The sequence below is a fragment of the Saccostrea echinata genome, unplaced genomic scaffold, assembly GCF_033153115.1.
Source record: "Saccostrea echinata isolate AGI-Se365-2 ecotype Australia unplaced genomic scaffold, CSIRO_AGI_Sech_v1 ptg000054l, whole genome shotgun sequence".
Classification (NCBI taxonomy): domain Eukaryota; kingdom Metazoa; phylum Mollusca; class Bivalvia; order Ostreida; family Ostreidae; genus Saccostrea; species Saccostrea echinata.
The window spans coordinates 28338994-28363531 of record NW_026889803.1 but is presented as its reverse complement, the minus strand read 5'-3'; the positions used below and the strand labels follow the sequence as shown (position 1 = coordinate 28363531).

Here is a 24538-nt window from a genome sequence, read left to right as displayed (position 1 = left end):
TGCATCGTGTTTTTAGATACTTATGTTAACACAAACTTAGTATACAATATTTATTTATAACATGACATACAGGTAAATTTATAATTAAACATATACATCTGTATGTTTCAGATACAGTAATTTCATTTATCACACAATCAGATCAATCTCGGAATCGGTGTGTTGGTTAGTAGAAAAGCTTGTTAGTGTCAATTAAAAACAAGAGGCCCATGGGCAGCAACGCTCACCTGAATCACTGTAACCCTGCTGTTATTTGTCCCTTTGTATTTCTACGTAAAACTTTGATCCCTTATTGTGGGCACTGCCTACAGTACCTCCGGGGGTCATGATTTGAACAAACTTTAATCTACACTACCTTAGAATGCTTCCATATCAATATGACTAATCATGTCTTTGCTTTTCTCGAAAATATTTTTAAAGATTCGTTTCAAATATATTCCTATGCTAAACTTTGATCGCACATTTTGGTCAAACCCTACCCCCGTGGACCATGATTTGAACAAATTTTAATCAACAATACCTTCATAATGCTTCCATTTCAATATAACTAATCATGCCTTAAGTTTGCTATTCTTAAGAAGATTTTTTTCCTATCCTATATAATGAAACTTTAAATTAAGTTTCAACTTTTCCGGTTCATGCAGTGGTTCTTGAGAAGAAGATTTTCTAAAGATACCATCAAATTTTCACTAGTTAAGAATTATCTCTCCTTTAGGAGAGAGTGGTTCTTCATTAGCACAAAACTGAATTCCCTTCACCCAAAAATACTTTGTGGCAAGTTTGATTGAAATTGAACCAGTTATTCCTAAGAAGACAAAAATTTGAAAACTTTTTCAGATGGACGCCGTACAAAATGTGATCAAATACGCTTACTTGAACTTTCAGCTTAGGTGAGCTAAAAATCTCGTTCTTACGAGAAAAAAATTCATAATAACGATACAATTTTCTCGTAATTACGAAATCTCTACTCGTAATATAAATTACCAGATTTTTTCTCGTTATTTAAAGATATTGTGAACGTGAATTTAATTTTTACTTGATAGAAGAAGCCTTTCTTAGGTTTTGGGTCTCCAGCCCCTAACAAAAAAATACTATAGTAAACTATAGTTAACTATAGTTTACTATAGTTAACTATAGTACCAAAGTAAAAACTTTGGAACTTTGATTTACTATAGTTAAAACTTTGGAACTTTGATTTACTATAGTGAAAACTTTGGAACTTTGATTTACTATAGTAAAAACTTTGGAACTTTGATTTACTATAGTGAAAACTTTGGAACTTTGATCTACTGTAGTGAAAACTTTGGAACTTTGATTTACTTCAGTGAAAACTTTGGAACTTTGATTTACTATAGTAAAAACTTTGAAACTTTGATTTACTATAGTAAAAACTTTGAAACTTTGATTAAGTACGATAAATCCTGTGGAATTATGTTTTTGATTCCCATTCTTTACATTTTATGATATTTCAAATTTAAGATTCATAAAAGCTTTAGAGAACATTTTTAAAACCCGACCCCTCCCCTAAAAGAATAATGTACAAGATATGAATTTTAATGTAATGGTTGTCGCTTGCGCCGATAAATAAGCAATATTTATTTCAATTCATTTAATTTTAATGTTATGCAGATGTAACGTAAGTCGTATGTATGGAGAAAAAATAATATATTATTGTGTCATTTAGAATCAAAATATCTGCTTCATCAACTTCAGTCAACATGTATTTTTTTAAATTTATAAATGTATATATTGCATTTGAATTAACTACTTTGTATATTTAAATAAAGATGTACAACAAAAACCAGCCCCAACCAACCCCATATCCACCCCTCCCCTAAAACGGCTAAATGATAAAAAAAAAAATAAAAATACATAAGTTGTTAAACTAATGAAAAAACTTTGAAACTTTGATTAAGTATAAGAAAAACTTTGGAACTTTGATTTACTATAGTGAAAACTTTGGAACTTTGATTTACTATAGTAAAAACTTTAGAACTTTGATTTACTATGGTAAAAACTTTGGAACTTTGATTTACTATAGTTAACTATAGTAAACTATAGTTAACTATAGTTTACTATAGTATTTTTTTGTTAGGGGCGTGGCGCAGTGGTTAGAGCATCTGCTCTAGAGTCGCGGAGTAAAGAGTTGATCTATACGTTGCGCGTTCGAATCCCACTGCGGGACGTGGAGACCGGTCCTTCGGATGAGACCGTATAAACCGAGGTCCCGTGTCGGAGTAGGTGCTGGCACGAAAAAAAGATCAATCACTGTTCAATGGCCCTGAGTGTCGAGTATAGGTCAAAATTTGTAGCCCTCCACCGGCAAGTTGTGGCGTCTCCATATAAGTGAAAAATTCTCGAGAGGGACGTTAAACAGCAAACAATCAATCAATCCTAGGTTTTGGAGCGGCCAGTTTATTGTAGTAAAATACGAACACAAAACACGATATGTCGAGTCCTTGTCAAATGTTCAATTTTACATGTATTGAAAATGACATACACTTGTACGACATGGTGTCGATTTTAATATGCTCTATTTAGATCTATAGTCACTGTATAAACTATGCAAATGTAGACAGTTTTTAAACTGATATTTAATTTATAATAACCAGTTTGGAAGGCGATTATAACCGGAAGGACAATGCATTGTATATTTGTGACTGTGACACTCGACACGCCAAAAAAAAAAAAAAATGAAAAAAAAAACAAACGAAAAAACATTGTAAACAATGGCTTCGACGGCAGGATCCAGCTGTGCAACTGAACAGGAAAAACGTTTAACAAGCCTATCTATGAGCATAAATTACAGATATAAAACACACTAGGAAAATAAAACACGGCTGTTTGTTGTAAATAGGATATTTATTGTCGATTTAAATTCTGTTCCTATGCAGCCTTCGCTGTCATCATTTATTCAACCCTGTATACCACCTATAAAGAAATATGAACTTTTTAGGTGGATTATTTGGTTTGAGTTTTTCTGTGCAGTATTTATCCATATATTCATTACCTTCGTAGAGGTTACCTTCAGATGATGGCATTTAGTGGTAATTATATCAACCTCGCCGAGTTGTTTGTTGCTATGTAATTTACAAGATGAAGGGCATAGTGTAGACACAAAACTTAACTTATTTTGCCCTAGCCTGTTCATATCTTTGAAACAATTGAAAAACGGGGGGGGGGGGGGGGGGCGAATGTCACAACTAAGTCGAACACAAAGTTGATTTTTTTTTTCATAAAGTGTATCATGACCTTGATTTAAGATCATAGGTGAAGATCAGTTTTGACGATGGGCTAAAATTGCGCTCGGTTCAAAACATAAACTTCACAGAATAAATATAATGCTTGATCCGCTGTTGAATTTCGAAAATGATTTGTTTGTTTGTTGTTTAACGTCCCTCTGGAGAATTTTTCACTCATATGGAAACGCCACTACTTGCCGGTGGAAGGCTGCAAATTTTAGACCTATACTCGGCACCCAGGGCCATTTTGTGCCAGCACCTACTGCGACATGGGACCGCGGTTTATACAGTCTCATCCGAAGGACCGGTCTCCACGTCCCGCAGTAGGATTCGAACCCGCGACGTAAGGATCAAGTCCTTACATCGCGACTCTAGAGTAAACTCTCTTACCACTCTGCCAGGCGGGCGATATTTCGAAAATGAAGAATATTTGGAATTTAGGTTATGATATAAGTTCGGTATTTAACTTATATTTTTGAAGCCAGTATGAAAGTGACAATGTTTTACTTGTCCGTGGCTTTGCAAAGAGTCATGACCTTGATCCATGTTTTATCGTAAAAGATCATTGCTGTCTATGATTTTTAAAAATTTTTAGGCAGATAATGTCTTTCAAATCGCAAAAGAGAATGACCTAGGTGTTCTTATGCTAGTGAATAATGAGTCAGGACCTTGATTTAAGGTTTTATATTGAAGGAATTTGGAATCAACAACATTGAGTATCTTGATTTATGTCCGTTTTTCGTGCTTTGTTCTCTCTCTTGGTCGTTTACTTACTCCTAATAACTATTTATCAAAGGTTTTAACAATTAGATGTATCTGCAGTAACCCTTCACGATAACCATGCTTAGCTGCATGTATATTTAGCTTGATCTAAATACAAATGTTTCCTGTAGACCAAGCTTGTTTGATTTTATTCATACTGTTTTAAAAGATTTATGTAATGTAAATTCTAATTACATGTAGATGTTATCTTCTGATCTTGACGTCACATTTATTATTTAGTCAAGCCACAGATTTTAAAGTGATTCTTAGATTACGAATGATATTAATAAACCAAACTTATGTAAAGAAATGTATTATAATTTTGTTCATATACTTCCATGCACCATTTGTCGAATTCTTAATTAGGAAAGAAAATAATTGTCCTTTCTGAAATGTTTTATTTTCTCAAATAAACTCTGCAATATGATCACTTTTAAGTACCACAGTCATAAAGAGTTCATTTGATAAAACCAATTTTTTTCAGAAAAGACTTGATTACAGTTGGAACAATTGCAAGTAATCTGCAAACTTCGTTTCGCATTGCAGGTTGTGGTTAAGTTAAAATGACATTCACATAGTTATAAGTATCGATTCAGATATCCATTAAAAATAACATATGTAGATGGCCGATCTTTTTTAATATTAATGCCCTGGTAGTTCCTTGTCCATTGATTTGTAACATGGTGCAAAATATTCCAGTCAGTACTAAGTATTGTTTGAACTCGTGTAAGTTCAGCGTATGTCTTTCATATTTTGCAGTAACTTATCAAATCTAATCTGAATAGCTTGTGACCCTACTTCGGTTTCAGAGACTGCTAAGGGAAAATATTCTTCAATATTTATAACATGTACTGTTACATGTTTTGAAACTTTGAAAATAAATTCTACGTTAAGTTTGATAATAGATGTATTAATTAATTTTCTTTTGTCTTACAGCTATGGTACCCATATTATCGGCTGAGGGAGGAGGGATACGAAACATTTACTATCGGTCCAGAAAAAGGAAAGACATACAATTCCAAACACGGATATCCATGCAAAGCGGAAGAGGGTATTGATGAAGTCAAAGCCGAGGTATTTCAATGACATTGGTAAAATCCAATTTGTTTGTTTGTCGATTAATTTATCGACAAATCACGAGAGAGTATATGTTGTTATCAGAGCTTTGTTTATAAAAATAACGTTTAATTTTAGCTACTTGTGTATCTTTTCCCAGTATCGATGGAAATTGTCTATTTTTAGATAGATACTGTCATCTTTTTAAAATAAGATTCTAAATTCGCAGCTTTAGTAGAAAATAATTTAAAAAAAAATCATATTTCCCCCAAAATATCATTTTCTATTAAAACTATAATGTTTTGTAAATATTTCCTGAATGTGTAAAATCGACATATGATTACTTTATTTTATCTATGTGTAATATAATATCTGTCTTATTCACATGATTTTCAATATTTTGCAAATGTAGAAATTTAAACAACAATGTTTCCCTTTAAGCCTCTTTTAATCATACAGTGGACAATATAATCAATTCTTTTACAAAAAGTAAAAAAAAAATATAATAAAATAAAATAAAATTATGGAGCGATTCTGTTTGCTGTGTTTCAGGATCTCGCTGGGCTTATCATTCCAGGAGGATTTGCACCAGATTACTGGAGACGAGACAAAAGATTCTTGGACTTGGTGAAAAACATGTATGAGTCAGGTAGGCTGGGTGTATTTATTTCAGATCTAACCAATTAAAAATGTCAACATAAAGCTAACCAAGGAGATATAAAATTGTGATTTTTTAGCACGTTTCTTTTTTCGTCCAACATATCACAATGAAAAAAATACACTTCGATGTATGTAATCGCTATGCGTACTTTTAATTGCTATACCAAAGCTTATTTGCTCTACCGCTCCTGTATCTGTCATTCTACAATTAACGGACCAGTCCAGGAAATAGAACATGAAAAAAATTGCTATAAATAGCCTATCGGACAATCTGATTATCTATTGGACATATTAGTCACTTGAAACAAAAGGAACACCCACAAATCTGGTATCCTTACATATTATATGTACAACTTCGATATACCCGTGATCCCAATTTGAGTTACGGAAGTAAATTTGTCGAGCAAGATTGAAGTAAACCTAAGTTGCCCTCTTATTTTGATGTTAAATATAGAAAGGTAGTACATACATGTATATATTTTTTAATCTGGCACGAATCCGATATTAAATGAAATTTTGGGGAAAAATCGTTACGGAAGTTAATTTTTAGCAAAAAAAGTTAAAATTCTCGGCAAGAAATATTATCAAATTTTATAAGATGTTACATCAAAAATAATTCGCTTACAGACAGAAAACATTTTGCACCTAAATTGGGAAACCATGGCTTGATTACCTTTATGGAAGAAAGACAACAGTTGTCTATCAAATTCATTTTGTTATGTCGAAAAAGTAATGATATTAATTATTTGATTCGCAACTAGAAATGATTTTATTACGTACTGTTGTCACCTTTGGTCAGTTCATTGTCAGATCTACATAGTTGGTATGCAATTGAAATGTTACGGAAGTTCATATGTATGCGACATGATGTAATTTCGCATGAAGTATGAACCATGATTTCTTTGCTAGAAGAGGCTTGTTTTCCTTTATTTAGAAAAAAATGAAAACCACTTGTGTATTATGAGATTAAGCATTAAAATCGATGTTTTAACTCAGTAGAAAGATGAAGTAACGACTGTAAATTTATTTGCGACAAAAGAAATCGTTATTTGATCACGTTTCTGTAGAACGACTGGTACACATGTATATGGAAACATGTAGCCTTTCCTTAGTAACTGTTCCATCAAAATAATAATAATAATAATAATAATTCGTGGGTTTATTTGGCTGCATTTATATTTATATAATTTTTTTTCTTTTTTTTTTTATATAAATCTAAAAACATTCAGAGCGTAAAATGACACTGATAATGTGCTTGGTCGCCAAAAAAAAAATCGAAGGAATTTTATTTATAAAAATCGTGCTTGCTTGCACAGCAGTTGCTGTTAGGATACAAATGTATACAGGTAAAATGGCAACGTATGTTCAACATATGTTAAACATACGTTGCAATTTTACCTGTTTAGTGCTAGTAAGTATTTGCGGATGTTTTGAGTAAAATATATTGGAGTTTTCAAAGCACAATAAGTAAATGATTGAAATTTTGAGAAAAAAAGGCAACGGACACTCATTATTGCTGATACATGTACATATGCATGAACACAACTTTTCTGGGCATTTTCGTCAGACAGAATTAGGTTTAAAAAAATTGAATCCATAATGAATACCCAATCCATCTTCCTTTTGGTTGAACAGACGCACTAAATTGGTTTCAATGTTCCAATATACTTATATATATTTCTGTAGTCAGTCAATAACAATTCTGATAAGTGATTTATTTTATTAATTATAAGGAGTTCATCGATCTCATGAACGACTCAACTTCGCCTTGTTGTTGTGAGATTGATGAACCCTATTTATTTCCTTAAAAAAATAATCATATTGAAATCTTACAATCATGACAGCGTATAATTAGAAAAATTATAAAGTCATTTAATTACAAGATATACAGACATACATTACAATGAAAATGCAAAGTACAATGTATCTTATAACAAATCGAATTTTAATTTACCTTGAACAAGGATAATAGATAAGGATGAAATTTTCAGTGACATAAGAATATTTATAATCTCGAGCAGCCCCTCTGATATCATCATAAAAAATGAATCTGGGACAAGTACTCTATCAACAAACAAAGAAAAAGAAAAATACAAAAAAGTCTCAAATTTATCTTATCAGGTCTACAATTACATGTCATAAGGAGATTTTAAAACGTAGATCACTGATTATATATATTGGAGGTCAGTGGAACAAGGAGCCCATGACGAATACCTATTTTAATGTGGTTTCAGTTTCGTATCAACAAGGTTTCTACTTGAGTGTATACGTGCAACTGAATGTCTTTTTTTTTTAATTAAAGCCAAGGCATACTCTGACAAAACTGATTTTTTTACTGCTCAGTTTTTTTGGGACTATCAGTAGTACTGTTTGATGCAGTAGCAGAGAAAAGAGAATATAAAAGTGGTTTAAATAACATTAATTAACAGATACCCTTATCTATTTTTAGATTTCTCAAATATTTTTATTATGTCACGGAGTCACCCATTTTCTCAAAAACGGCTGAACGAATTTCAACTATATTGTGATATAGTAGCTATGGGTGAAGGGGAATATTTTTTGTGAAATTCATGATTCTTTCCTCCTTGGGTGTCTAAGGGGTGGTATAAAACTGTTGGCATGATTATAATAATAAGCCATGATCCTTTACCAAAATTGTGAAATTAATGACCCCTGGATTCAGGGTACATGTATATTGAAATACCTATGAAACATTCTTTTCTCCTCAAACACATTTAGATGGCAAACTGCTTGAATAAATGGAATAGGTTCCTTAAGTTTCATTTAAATTGTGAAATTTTCGACCCCTGAATCCATGGTTCAGGACCAAGGATATTGCTTAGTTGAAATCTTTTTCTCTTTTAAAGGACATACAGTGGTCAAAGTAAATATGATTGTACTTACAATAAGCACATAACCAATTACCAAAATTGATAAATTCATATATTATGAGCCCAGCAGTCAGGCTCAAGACTGGGGCTAAGTTGCAAATGTATGTGCATGAAAATTTTGAATATCTTCATCTGTACTCATGTACAAATACAGCGAAACTGTATACATAATACTGTAGTTAGCACTTTGACTATTGTCATATTTGTGAAAGTGTAAAATTAATATTATATTGAAAATATATTAAATTCAAAGACATCTAGTCGGCAAGTCGTTTGAATAATAATCAGCAGCCAAACTTTCTACATGTACAAAAGTAATAAAATTTAAGTCCCCTGGTTCCAGAGATCAGGTCCCAAGTAGGAGATAAATAATTACTTAATTAGTATACATTATCTTCTTTATTTCCGAATCTCGAGAAGACATTATGAATATGATTACGATTGTTCTCACCACACTGTACAAATTTGTTCACATGAAGCCAAAGTTCCAGTTCCAGGTGGGTTCAAAATGATTATAGCCCCAGAAACTCATGATACTTAGGGCGACCTTCAAGGCCCATGGATCTCATGTATAAAATTCCCAAATCCCCCTCCCAAAAATGTATTACAGTTGCTGCTTGAAGAACCAAACTTGTTCGAAGCATTTGCAGTGAACTAAGTTGTGATTTTCTTTAAATTTAAATTTTAATTATATTCAACAGAATTGTGCCAATTATATAATTATTGAATATTTAATATACAAGTTATCACAATTATTTTTCTGCACACAATTTTATTTAAAATGAACAGTATTAACATTTTACGTATTTTTGTAGTTCGATCTACAACAATAAGTTTTCAATTCCACATAAAGCAATCCAAGTACAACATTTAGATGAAACCTTCCTCTCTTTTACACTTTAATTACAACCACGATGGTTTTGTACAGCAATAACATAATGTTACTTTGCATACACTGTAAGTAACATGGTTTTTCCATATACTGATACGATGATAAAAATATCATCCTATCCACCCCCAATTTGAAGGACCCATCTTTATCGAAGAATATTTTGATAAGAAACAACGTCATAAATAATGCATGATTAGGTGTCTGCAAGACGGCTAGTCATAGTCACGTGGGTGACTCTAGTCTTACCTGTGTGCAGGGTTCACGATGATCAATGAAAATTGCTCGTAATCAAAGGTGGAGTGAATTTAGGGGACAAATCTTGGCCGTGAACACCTGTCACCAGGTGAATTTAAATTGTGGGTAACAGAAACAAGAATATGTCCTTGAAAAGGCATAAACAACATGCTGTATTTTTCAGTATATGTATGCATAGACAAGTACACCTGACTTTAAAATGAACATTAAATATAATAATGATCTGTTGTAGCTTCTGCTGTTCTTCCTTTCTGACCGTCATTTCTCTAAGCAATATTATTATATGATATACTCGTACTTGAACATGTTAAAAAACACTTATTTATATAAATAAAATTTAAAGTAAAAATAATTTGAAAATTCTTTTAAAGTCGATTTCCTCCTAATCTATAGTTTATCGCGCAGATTGAATTCTCTACAACACTAGGTTTTATGTTGTCCATAAAACAGGGCAATTAATTCGAAATTGAACCCTGCTAGAATCTGAATTTATGACGTACTTCCGATAAAAAATATTCCTCGGCAAACATGGAAGAACTTTGTATAAAGGTTCAGTGATTTAAGTACAATAATGCTCGTATTTATTTGATCTGTCCTTTATTCAAGGCCACATCAAAATGTTTAATGTCTCTTAAATAGTGGCTGCACAAATATCAGCAAGACCTATACACTTGTTGTTTGAAGTTTATTTTTGAGTCAGATGAAACACAAAACATGTTTTTAGTCATTATCTTATAATTAGTATAGGATAATGACGCACAACCTCCCCTTGATTGTACATTATCAATTAATTTTCCTTCAAATGTTTCATTTGCCATATACGAGAGTTGATCAAAAAGTAATGTCACAGCTACTATAAAATCTTTAATAATCAAATGTTATCAACAAAATTTGACATACTAGTACCCCTATCTATTTTGATGTTTGTCCTGAAATTTCATTTGATTGTATGAAATACTTTTTAAAATATTAAGATTAACATAATGGCTTTGTGTATCGCCGCACGGCAAAAATGTTACTGACGTCGATCGTTATGACGTTACTTTTCGGCAGTCATTTTCATTTCATTTACATATCTTTTAAACCTCTCAAGTGCGTCTTTATGATAGTAACCTTTATTGCCATTTTGCTATAAACCGTCTTGTTTTGATTTGTATTAAAATTCATTGAATTTTTTCCAATTGATACTTCTTAGCTCATTCCATTTTGCGTAAATCTTATGTATTCATCAGATTCAAAATTAGTGTCTAAGGGAAACGTCATGATATCAACGTCTGTAGTTCTTGCCGTGCGGCGAAAGACGAGACCCAACTATTTTTAGGTCACCTGAGTGACGCGACATCACAGGTGACCTAGTGCAATCTGTTTTCTTCTGTCGTCGTTCGTCGGCCGTAAACTTTTTCAGCTTCTTCTCTGGACCACTGAACCAATTTGAACAAATTTTGGTATAGAGCATTTTTTGGGCAAGGGGGGGGGGCAAAAATTGTGAATTTCATCCCCCCCGGGGGCCTGAGAGGTGGGGCTAAAACCAATAAAATTAATGCAATTTTCAATCTTTTTCAATCTTCTTTTCAAATCTTCTCCCCTGCTCCTTGACATCAAGCTGTCAAACTGTTGTCATGATTATAACATACAATGAATCCTTTACCTAAATTGTAGAATTCATGGCCTCAGGTCAGGGATTCTGGAGTTAGGGTGGGGCTCTATTGATCATATAGTAAAATTGCATAAGATCTTTAAAAAGCTTCTTCCCACTTCACCTGTATATTGAACAAAAAATCTAAGTGCATGGTCATTATGAGCAAAGAACCTCTTCTAAAATTGTGAATATCACATCCCTTGGGAAGGGGCTCTGGTGTAAGGCTCTATTTGTTATATAGTGAAATGTATTATTTCTTTGAAAATCTTCTTTGCTCCCTGGTATTTGGTACATATACATGTATTACGTGCATGGTTATGATCGGCAGGGCTGCGTTTATTCAAAATTGTGAATATCAAGGCCCCTGGGTCAGGGGTTCCGGTGTTAGGGTGGGACTCTTTTGATTATATAGTGAAATTGAATTATTTCTTTAAAAATCTTTTTTTACTCCTGTGTATTTGTAAGACATATTAATTATTAAATGCATGGTTATAATGAGCAGGGATGCATCTTCCAACATTTTGAATTTCATGGACCCTAGGTCAATGGTTCGGGTGAGTGGGAGGAGGGAGGCTCTATTGATTTTATAGTGAAAAATACAATTCATGCGCATTATATTTTGTAAAAATCTTCTTTTCTACTTCTGGGTATTTGGTAGATATATCACATGCAAGGCTATGATGAGCAGGACTGCCTTTTCCAAAATTGTCGATGTCAAGGCCCCTGGGTCAGGGGTTCCAGTGTTAAGTTGGGCTCTATTGGTTACATTATTTGGTGAAATTGAATAATTTCTCTGAAAATCGTCTTTTTTGCTCTTGTGTATTTGGAAGACATATTAAGTGCATGATTATGATGAGCAGGGGTGTCCGGGGGGGGGGGGGGGGGGGGCTCTTGATTATATAGTGAAAATGCATTATTTTTCTTAAAATCTGGGTTTTTTTTTTCTTTTTTGGTTTTTTTTTTTTGCCCTTGGGTACTAAGAAAACAAATTAAATGAATAGTTATAATGAGCAAGGGTGCCTCTTTCAAAATTATAAATTCTATGACCCTTGGGTAAGTGGTTCTGTTGTTAGAGGAGGGGGATGCTTTTGACTATATAGTGAAAATGCTTAATTTCACTGAAAATATTATCTGTTCCTAGGCATTATGCATACAAACTAAATGCATAGTTCTGATGAGCAAGGGTTTTTTTTAAATTTTGAATTTTATGGCCCTTGATTCCATATCTGGATTTTCCAGGGTCTGTGTTCATGCCTTGTTCACTTATTTGTATTGTTTGAAGTTTTTACAAGATCGATCTTTATTCTTTATCGTCACCCTTTTTCACTTTAATGCAGAAGCATCCTCAAATTTGTTCAAATCATGACACCGGGGGTGGGGTGGGGGGTTGGATGGGGCTACAACAAGGGATCAAATTTATACACAGAAATATAAAGGAAATATCTTTGGAAGTCTTCTTCACATGACCAGCAAAGCCGGGATAAGTCATATTAATATAGAAGCATTCTCAGTTATTGTAGATTAAAGTTTGCTCGAAGCATGACCCATTGGGGTAGAATTTGGCCACAACAGATCAAAGTTATACAAAGGAAGATGTAGACAAATTTCTCCTCAAGAACATTAAAGCCATGATTAGTCATATTTATAAATTGAAAGCATCCTCATGGAGTGTATATTCAAGTTTTGAAATCATGACTCCTGGGGGAACAATGGATTATCAAAGTTTAACATAGGAATATATACATTCTGGAAACCAAATATGTCGTAAAATTCTTTTGATAATCTTCCTTAAAACATAGAATCCTTAAATATGAATTGGAATCACCTGGGTAGATACCAGAATTCCGAAACGTATTGCACATCTACATGATATTGCCAATCATACATGTTTTTCAAAAAAAAAAATCCTTTTTCAATGTAGCAGAAAATCCAGCGACAATTTATCTTACTTTTTTACACAACCTTTGAAGCCCCTGGAAAAGCCTGAGGCCAAATTAAATTTCAAAACCTTATTGTATGTGCCGAAGCACTTATCAAAAAATGTTTTTGCTCGATCTTTATAAATGTTGAAGGAGGGACAATAACAAGAAAGTGTGATTGGCGGATAGAGGGGGGATCAACAATAAACCCTAACTTTCTTTAGAAAGAGCAGGTATACTCTTGCACGTTGGCTTATGTAAACCAGTCCTATGTGGGTCAGTCTTATGACTTGCGCCCTTGAAAATGAAAATAAGGTTTTGACATTTGAAGTTCTACTTTGAAAATGAAGGAATCGTTTTTTCCACCCTGGATTTATTATTTTTCTTTTCTGCATTTGATAATTCATAGTGGCATGGCTTCCTTTTTGTTGGAATGATGCGATAATTGTCCTAAATTCTTAGTCAAGCGATAAGTGTCCTAAATTCTTAGTCAAGCGAAGATTTGTTAAATGATACTCGATTCAAAAAGAGGAAGAGGTCACCAATTGCTGTGTTTATTTGGAAACCATTCTTAACTACATCATGTTTGTGTTTTGGTGCTTTTTTTCTGGATTTGTTGGAAACTTTTTTATATGTAAGCAAAAAGGGCAGTCCTGTGAACGCAGTAAGAAATGCTTAAGTGAAACTAAAACGTACGTACATATCGTTGCATTTTAATACAAACAGGTTATTATCATTTTGAGTTCTTTTAACTGCATGCCTAATGAATATTTTGTAGAATTATCTATATGAAAATCTGCATATAATATACTGGATTGCTAAGTTAAACTGATTGATTGTATATATTTTTCCAAAACGTTCGAAAATTTATCACTCTTATGGAGACATAAACTAAAATTACTTCATCACATTAGGTGACAGACAAATTAAGGTATCTTCTTTTCAAGTGAAAGTTTTTAAGACACGTGATACACAATATTGTACAGTCTGTGTTATTGCTAAAACACATATTTATATGTATTCCAAAGATTTTTCATTAAAAACACTCAATGACATGAGTTTCTTAAGGAATATCACTCATGAAATTAGTTATAAAAAGGTTTTTTTGAAAGGTATATTTTTGAGAAGTACTCATATAGCATGACTCAAAATCGTCAAGAAAATTGGGGATCAGTGTGCATCTAAGTAAGCAAGTACAATTAACTTGACCTTTTTTTTACTTACGGTAAATTGTAGCTCTTACGTTAATCACTTTAATCTTTATCAAATTTTATCAGATGTAATCATGGCAATAAATATAATCTTATTTTATGTAAAATAGTTTGAATACTATTTAACATTGAACAAATCATGCAAATTACTGTGGAATCATTATTGTTCGTGGAGGATCAATGTTCAAGGATTTCGTGGGTAACCCTTACCCACGAATTTACATCCCCACGAACAATTATTTTGTCAACGTACTGATTAATTAAATCTACCAAATAAACGAGCTGCCCACGAAATAACATCCCCACGAACCAATAAAATTTTGCTTGCCCACGAACATTGACCCCCACGAATTTAAATGATTCCACAGTAATGTGCAAAAATTATGTGACCTTTTTGCACTAAAATAGTATCATATTTTGGGTATTAAAAATCTAAATAAGCAATAAAATATTTTCTTGTATCAAACTTTTTATGACTTAAGTGCTGATCGGTTGGAAGTATCGTGTATTTTAAAATAACAAAACAAAAAGTTGGGGTCAGTGATGAAAATTTTAAGAGATATTGATCAAAATATGCGATTTTTCAGGCAAAAAACTGTGTAAATTTTATCTTGACTCCTTCAATATATCTTCATTTCTTGGCAAAGTCTGTTGAGTGAATGTTTATTATTTGTTCTAAAAATATAAATTTGAACCTATATTTAATATTCATAGCATATAATAACGGAAAATATTTTCTTAGTAAAAAATATGGGGGGGGGGGGGCTAAAGTTCCAAGACATTTTATTTAACAAATTTAAAGATTTTTTTCTAAATATCCTTCCACTGCAAGAAATAGTCCCTCATAAATCTTGTTTCTTTATGACTTTGTGAGCAGTTCTAAATTTGAATGTTGTATGATTTGCATTGTTTAATTCAAATATGTTATAAAATTGAATTGAAATAAATAGTTTTGAAGTTAGAGGTTTTGACTGAACTTTTCTTAAAAGCTGACGAGTGACATACCTAAGAACAATTCATATTCTTGCAGTCTCCCCAAATTTATAATTTGACGTAATACATTGAAATTGAATAAAATACCATGAAAATGAGAATATTTTACTAAAATTGTCCGTTGAGATTTTTTGGTTATATGTAATTGTTTCTCAAATTTCCATAATGTAAAAGATGAAGACAACGAAGTGATCAATGACATAAAAACGTTTGTGAACAGGGCAAAAATACTGGCCCCTGGAAACACCAGAGGTGGGATCAGGTGCATAGAAGGAGTAGGCATCCCCTGTACCAAAACATATCTTTTTAGTACCTTTTGTTCTTAAAGTGTCTTCTTACATTTGAAATGAAGATATATAAAATTTGTGTCCAAACGTTTTTGTAATTTGTCCTTTTACATAATTTACATTTAGCAGGTTTGTGAAACAGAGCTTGCAAGATGTATAAATACATATTAGATAAATAAAATTTTGTATTTTTTTAAAATCAGAAAAATTAAAACGAATCATATTGTAGGTTATTTTTTACTCAAACATGTTTTTGTTCCTGCTTGCAGAATGTTGATATCTTAACTTCTTGACAACGTTCACCATTGTTATAATAATATTGTAATTGCATGATATTCATCGCATATTGTCAGGAATATTTTGCTAAAAGTGTGCATATTAAAAGATTGATTGATAGTATGTTGTTTAACGTCCCATTAGATATATAACATGTAAGAAAACAAACAAATGATTGAAGTTAGACATATTTATACTTGTAAAAAAAACAAACAAATGATTAACGAATTCATTGTAATATATTAGAAGTCAATGTCTTCAATAAGAACAAAAGGGTGATATTGTTTACATTGACTGAATTAAACACCCATTATCGATATCATCTAGATCCCCACGTGTCCAGGTACAAGTGAACTTAAACCAAATTCAACTGATATACTTATATGTTTGCCCTCCAATATGAATGCTACAAGCATAATTTTAAACTTATTTAGAAGTTTGGAATAGAAATAAAGTATAATAAGAATTAAAACAATATAAGAGAAGGGGAAAGGTTATTTAGAAAAAACTTATTGAATTCAATAGATCGCATGAAAATAAGTGATACATTTTCATTGTTTCGGGTATATTTACTGTAGAAACAAATTGTTTTATAAATAAAATTATGGTGTTGAATACGTATATTTAATAAGCAGTTAATTTTTGGAAATGTAGCAGAACATTATGAAATTGTTTTCTTAAAACTTAATTTAGCATTTTAAACAACACGCATAGCATATGTTGTGATTTCAAAAATATATTACCTGATAAACTGAAGGGGTATTATGATAGAAAAATTGTTTTAGGGACATGAAAAGTTGAGCAAAAATCCACAGATTTTTGTGGTATTCTAAACGTTATGAACGTTCAATCAATTTCAATCAAATACAGGATTTTGAGACAAACATGCTTTCATCCCTAAGCATTACACATCATTGAGAACCAAAATGTATATTTTTATCTAATAATCTGCAACTTTTTTAAATTGATTTAAAAACAAATATGGTTCAGTCTCATACAATGTATTTCATATAGAATGGATATATAATAAATTATTTGTAAAAAAAAAAAAAAAAAAAAAAAAAAAAAAATGCATATAATTTTACCCAGAAAGTAGGGGCATGTATTAGGCTAAACACTTCACTGATTAACTGCAAAACTGTTTCGTTCAGTTTGGTTTGGTGACAGTAGATTATAAACTCAGAGGTATGTAAATTGTGATTTTCCACCACAGTGAACAAAAAAGATCAGGGGTCCGAGTTTTTTGGCCACCTCAAATAAGAGGTTTCATGTGGACCATTGAATATAGAACAGTCTCGTGACGTCCGTCCTTGAAACGTTTTGAAAATGGTGGCCAGTAAGATTTCGATATTATATGGATTTTACTGGAAAAGGATAATTAATTTTGCTTTTAAGCTACATGTATGTTTGCCTTCGCAATTTGTTTGTTTTACTCTTTGCTGGAATAAGTATTTTATCAGTGATTTGATCGAGTCAATTTCATGAAAGAAAAGTGTCTTCAAGAATGTTGACCAGATGACACAGGGTTTCAAAGTAGAAGTATGTTTTATATTTATAAGTTTTTTTTACTAAACATTGAGTTGAAGTGATGTTTTGTTGTTTTGTTTGAAAAGACTTCAAATTGCCACCGAATGAGACACGTTTTATTTGTGCACGTGACGAAGAAAGACTTCTTGAGAGAAACTGAAAAAAATGTAAACATTGTAAGAATGTTTTCACTGCTAGATTTGCATAGTTGTTTGTAAAAAGAAATTTTTGCAATTCGATTGACAATTGTTACTCTTCTATTGCCTAAAAACAACCAAATAAATAAGCGCCTTCTTTATTTAGAAGGTCATAACGACGAAGTCGAGGAAACTATTGTTAAACCATCGCCTTGGTGTAGGTAATCCAGATTAAAGATTTTTGGAGCATATTTATTTTAATGTAACTTAATGTCTATATTGATTGTAGTTGCATGGATGATACATCTAGTATACTTCATAAATCACTCAGATTTCAGATGATGCATTTTTAGTCAATATTTTCCAGACGAATGACCATGTTAATGTTTTGGAGCAGATCTCACTCCCAAGTAGCTATAAATCCTATGTTGACTTGCATGGATGATGCATCTAGGGATGCGTACTATCATTCTTGTTTCCTGTAGCTAATACTTTTGTACATTTTATTGATGAAGTAATAGTTTTAAGTTTTTGGAGTAGTTCCATTCCCAAATAACTATAGACCTACCTAAACCATACTTGCATGTGTGATCCTTTAGGAGATAAACTGTACTAGACTTGTTTTAGTTGCTGGATATGACCTACGAATTTTCGGATGAGGGACCACGTTGAATTTTTTGAGCAGTTTCATTCCCAAATTACTATAAGTATACTTAAAGCAATATGAGCTGCGTTTTTGAACATTTTATTTTTCAGTTAAAGTGAGCTTTTATGAAAAATCTGTATGTAACTTAAACCTTTATGATCAATTATATGAAAACAAGCATTCTGAGAGTATTGCATTAGCAATACTAGTCCCCTACCGGCAATTGTAATCTGGTTCCCCTTAAGAATTGAAAATGCCATAATTCCGTCAAAAATCAATGAAGCGGGACGAAATGCAAACTTGATCTGTAACTAATCAAAGTTAAGTCACATACCAAAAATCAGCTCAATATCCGAAAGCGTTAAGAAGAAAATTGCGGAAAACCCCTAAAAATTGAAAAGGCCGTAATTCCGTCAAAATTCAATGAAGCGGAACGAAATGCAAACTTGATATGTAACTCATCAAGATACACTCACATACCAAAAATCAGCTCAATATCTGCAAGCGTTTAGGAAAAAAGTGCGGAAAACCAAGTGGGACAGACTGACAGAAGGACAGACAGACAGACAGACGGACAGACGGACGGACAGACTCAGAGGAAACCCATAGTCCCCTCCGGTTTCACCGGTAGGGGACTAATAAAGTATTTGTTTGTTTCAAAAGAAAGATTTCAGTACAATGGAATGTAAAGTATATAAGAAAATCAATATTGAACAGGACGACAATAATATAACTTTGCTTCAAAGCTTATAAATAGTTCTCCCATCACAAATTTGAACAACAGAAATTTATAAACATTCTTTTTTTCTGTCATTGCAATAGTTAATTACAATTTTGCAACAAAAGTATCCGACATCAAATTTGCAGCTCATATTGCTTTAAGCCAGATGGTGACCAAATCTCTTGAATGATGCATCTCGGATGCACAGTACTAGATTTGTTTCCGATGCTGATCTCACTTAAATTTTACGAATGAATGACTGATTTGTTCAAGTTTTTGGAGCAGATCTTTAAGCTCTATGGTAACTAAACCAAGATTAATTTATCTTTGGTTGTCACTACCATACATGCTTTGGCTGCTACATCTGACTTCCATTTTCCGTGTAATTGGGCAACGTAAGTTTTTTGAGTACACCTATTCCCTAGTAGATGTATCCTACCCAGAATAAACATGCATATGTGTTGCATTTAGGGATGTTCACATCCAGAACATTTGTATGGTGTAAGACTTCGCCTTACTTATAGATAACATTCGTCTTGGTGAGCTTTGTAATCTTTGATTTGTAAATATGTTTCTCAGAAATCTCATTCGTATACTGTCCACATCAGTGGATTTATTTAAAGGAAGTTTTGCACTACTATGTAATGTTGTAATGCACTACATGTACTATGTAATGTTGTAATGCACTACTATGTAATGTTGTATCTGAAATGTTACAGTAAGAATCAGTCACTGGCATTGTAATGATCCCAAATGCGTTTTACTGCTCAGTGTATCTTATCGACCCTATAGTTCTAAAAAGTAGCCTGGGTTGACGATTTGTCAAGGCCATCTTTCACATACAACAAAGGGATGTGGCTGTTTACATTGATCTAATCAAGGGCATCCTAACGTGTAAAGGTCAAGAGGTCACCATCGGGACTATTGCCATTGTTTAAATATTAAGGTAGAATAGCACCGATATCAAAATATTTTTGGTTCTGCAAACTTCATTATATATTTCTTAAACGGGAAAGGGTAGAAAAACAAATGGAAACATCTTTTATTCTACGGGATGGAATCGTATCTTTTTTGCTGAAGCATTTAAAAAGGAACTAAAGTTATCTAGAATCTTTTTAAAAATACTAGTCTATTTTCAAAAAAAATTGTAATGATTCTAAATGATCTTTTTTTGAAAATTTCTGCATATTATTCATATAAAGGCATATCTGCGGATTATAATCTTTGACGGAAGAAAACAGTGTTATTCACCGCGGCCACAACAACCTCTATTTAGATATGCCCCTCGATCGATCAACTTGCTAGTGATTCACATGTAAAGTGGGGTCGATGGACGTGTTCATTTTATTTTTGAAACGTGACAGTGATTGACCCATTTTTACTGGCGCTATATCTGGTCAGTAGTTGACCCCTTGTATTTTATCGATTTTTTTCTTTACACGAATCGTTACATTGATCTTTTTCAAGAAATAATTTTATTTCATGGTTGATAACTTCATTCAGTGACTGTAATGATATTTAAGTTATTTCGCCTACATTTTAAAGTACATGTATAGTACTAAAACGTGTACTGAAACGTGGTGACCACATAATGTTCACATACTGTAATCCTATAGTTGAATTAATAAAACTTCCCTTTGCCTGATGTGAATCTTTGTGTGTACAGATATTTCTTCAATGAATTTTGAGGGGGAGACCAAAATGAATGATATTTTTCAAAAGATGCCTTTTACAAAAAATATTTTTAAGGCTTTCAGACTCCAAGCGTTATTTTTTGCAGGCTCATTTTTTTCTATATTCTGAAACTCAAACTTCTATGAATGAATGGATATAAGATATGAAGTAATTTTTAAAGCAATATGAGCTGCAAATTTGATGTCTGAGATTTTTGTTGCAAAATTTTAATTAACTATTTCAATGACAGGGAAAAAAGAACGTTTATACAGTTTTGTTGTTCATATTTGCGATGAAAGAACTATTTTTAAGCTTTGGTTGAAGCAGAAAGAATTACATTATTGTCATCCTGTACAATATTGATTCCTTATATAGTACTATATATTCGATTGTAAAGAAATCTTTCTTCTGAAACAATTTAATACTTTACATGTATTTAATTAAAATTGATCAAAAAGATTCAAATTACATCGAAATTTATCAAAGTAGCACATTTTAACAGCAAAATAAAATTCTCAAAAAATGCAGCTCATATTGCTTTAAGTTTTCATTACGTATATGAAGAGTATTATCTGATTACAGATACATGATCAGGAGCATTCAAATTTATAGCGTTTACACTGTATGCAATAAGATATAAAATAAGCTACATACTTGTATTTAATTTCTTTTTTCAGGAAACAAATGATACCATATGGATAAGAATTATTATTGCTAGGTTTCAGCACATTATCTGTAGTTAACTTGTGCAATTGCCATTACATAAATTTAAGGACCAAATGAAAGTTGTCATCCACCTTCTTCAGGGCGAGATTGTCCAATATCGCTGGATTGATATGAATCGTTAAATAATTCATTATCTAACAATTGATGCATAACTATGTTTCTTGTTCAGTTTATCATCTATAATTATGTAATAACGATTTGTGTATGCAGATAGTCCTTTATTTATATATATTATTCTGTAATTATGATGTTTCAAAGGAATGTTGGTCCCAGACGCAAAGCATAAAACAGTTATTGAGAAGCGATACAAGAACCAGTTTGCCAACTCTTGTCATACAAGAAGTATTTTAAAGACAGAAGTCTTATCCGCTCTCGTATTTGTTAATGCCGTTTTGTGGCAACATATAACTATGTCAAAACTTAATCTAGGATTTTTTCTGTATCTTTTCTCATTTAATAAATACAACATTTAAGCTAAATATTTCAAAAAAGAAATTACGTCTAAATTTATTTCCTAACTTATGCATATGGACTTTTTAGCTACATAAAAAAAAATTATGCAATCATATGTATAGAGTAAGGATGGCTTTGAAGGAAAACTTCATGTTTGTCTGAACAACTTTAAAGCCTGTGCACACTTTAACGTGTAACACGTAATATTTTGAGTATCCTATGTCCTTAAATTAAAATGACCATAGGCTCAAATGCAAGCAGATAATACTAAATTTATTAATAAATTATACGCCATGATTGAAAATGTAATTTTAAGAATATTTTATTTAAAAATTCCTATGAATTAAATGAATAATGTTACGGAAAAAAAATCTGTGCATGTTTTTACACCGTCGCTAAAGAACGATATAAATGAATGAATGATCCGAGTTCTTTGTAGCTGCAAAAAAAAATAATACAGCAAAAAAAAAATAATACAGCCATTTTTATTTTTTGGTTGGGGGACAGCATTGCTGTGAGCACTGAGCTCACAAAATGAGACCCCCCGTTCGCGTATGAGTATAAAAGCAAACTCCATATATTGATAGTATAGGAGGTGCAAAATGGCACTTTGTAATAAAGAATTATCGAAAGTCTCTTTAAATTTTATTCAGTGGTATAGAAGGAGTTTTGTATAAGATCTAGAAAGGATAACGCCGATAACATAGAAAGAATGGCAGTGTCCATGTTCTGCTATGGGAAACCCAAAATGCATGTATCTGTCCGATCAGAACATAAAATGGGGGGTGCACAATGGTATGTTTTAATGATTCTGTGAACTTTTCATTAAAATCAAATTCAGTGGTATAAGAAGAGCTGCAGATAAGAAATGGGTATCCAAATGATGCTATGGGAAACCCCAAATATCTTTCCGATCAAAACGCAAAATAGGAACTGCACGATGGCACTTTGTAATAAAGATTCTGTGAACATTTTGATCGATTTTTTTAGTAGTGTAGGAGGAGTTGTGGATAGAAGATGGGTAGCCCAAAGTGTTATGGACGTACAGACTAACGGATGGACACCTCTTTCACTATATATATATATCGGCTTTTCCGGCAGGGCTAAAAATATGAAATGGGTACATTACTCTCGTATTGCTGCTTAATAGTTCTTTATTGATCACCCAAGTACAGTTAAATGTAGCGTTTCTCCATTACTTTTTATGCATCAGCGTCTGGGACCAACATTATTCCGAAACAATATCTGGAGTGATATATGTATAAATAAAAAATCTCTCAGCATACATAAGTCGTTATTTAAAATATTTCAAGAGGATGATTATTTTCTGAACTTATAAAGTTTTTCGTCATTATTGATGGTATATAACTGATCAAGCAATGTTGAAGGAACCGCGAACTTTGACTCATAGTTATGCATCAATTGTTTCGTAATAAATTATTTAATGGATTAAGATATCTCTCGCATTATTGGTCAGTTTCGTCCCGAAGAACATCGATGACCCCTTGGACTGGTCACTTATGATTATGTCATGGGAATTACACAAGTTATCTTTAGAAATGATGCTGTATCCTAGCAATTATGAAGAAAAATTAAAGTCTGTGCTTCAAAAAAGCATTAATCAGTTAGAATGAGTTTTATTTATTTATTTAATATTTATTTATTTATTTTTGGAAAAATGACGCAAATCTATTTTTTACATGTAAGTTTCATTACAATAACTGCATACCTTATACGGGGGAAATTATTTCCTGGATAGACAAAACTATCGATTTCAAAGGATAAATACCTCCCGATCACATGCCTTTCAAATATCAAACATTCCTGATTTGTTGAAATCGTTCAGCTGATTTTTTTTTAAATCTGTGCGACCTCTGTCTGACACACCTATCAAATTACGTAATTTAAGATGGTTATAATGCAGTTGCTAGGAAAAGAGAAACCCTTGTTTTAAACTAAACTAATTATGCTAGAATTGTGCACTTTGCATCAAAGTGTCTTTATCTTGTAGGATGAACGGACTTATGTTGATAAAGACTGACTCACAGCATTATTATCTGCAAGAGGGCAATAATCTCCATTGTCAAGTTAATCTTACACTTACCCATTTTTGTCACGTTTTCCATGTCGTGTTTCTTTCCTTTTCCTCTTTTTTATATTCAGTCGTCATAACTTGCTGAAAACATTTTGTTATGTTTTCTTATATCGTTTCTTTCAAAGGGGAAAAAGACAATCTGAATTTATCCATCACCAAAGCACACAATTAGTTATGTTAATTTTGTTAAAAAGACACGCCTAGTTTTCAATATCACCCTGTTTAAAATCTGATCAAATATAGAAGTTGGTGTCAGCTGATCGCACAGAATGATGTAGAATATTAAAAGGCTCGAAACAATATTTGTAGGTACTGGCGGATTTAGAGGGGGACCAGTGGCCCTTTTTTAGTCGTGGGATATTGCATTAATTATACATAATGTATAGATAAAATAAGTCAAAAAAAAACTTCATAAAACTCCTAGATCCAGACACCCAAGTGGTTCCTCCCTTTCAAGAATCCTGGATTCGCCACTG

At 32.3% G+C, this 24538-nt stretch overlaps 2 protein-coding genes across 2 annotated transcripts in view; both read left to right on the top strand.

Annotated features, from left to right (window-relative positions):
* LOC133172466 (uncharacterized) overlaps positions 1 to 4117 on the top strand; it is a 57242-nt gene extending 53125 nt beyond the window's left edge. Inside the window, exon 2 of the mRNA XM_061307352.1 lies at positions 4107 to 4117. The gene's annotated coding sequence lies outside the window, so the exon portion shown is untranslated. The remainder of the gene's footprint in view (positions 1 to 4106) is intronic.
* The window catches only part of LOC133172469 (putative cysteine protease YraA), a 74348-nt gene that overhangs the window by 1997 nt on the left and 47813 nt on the right, over positions 1 to 24538 (top strand). Inside the window, exons 2-3 of the mRNA XM_061307356.1 lie at positions 4941 to 5078; positions 5613 to 5709. Of these exons, the coding sequence (XP_061163340.1) occupies positions 4941 to 5078; positions 5613 to 5709 (235 nt within the window). The remainder of the gene's footprint in view (positions 1 to 4940; positions 5079 to 5612; positions 5710 to 24538) is intronic.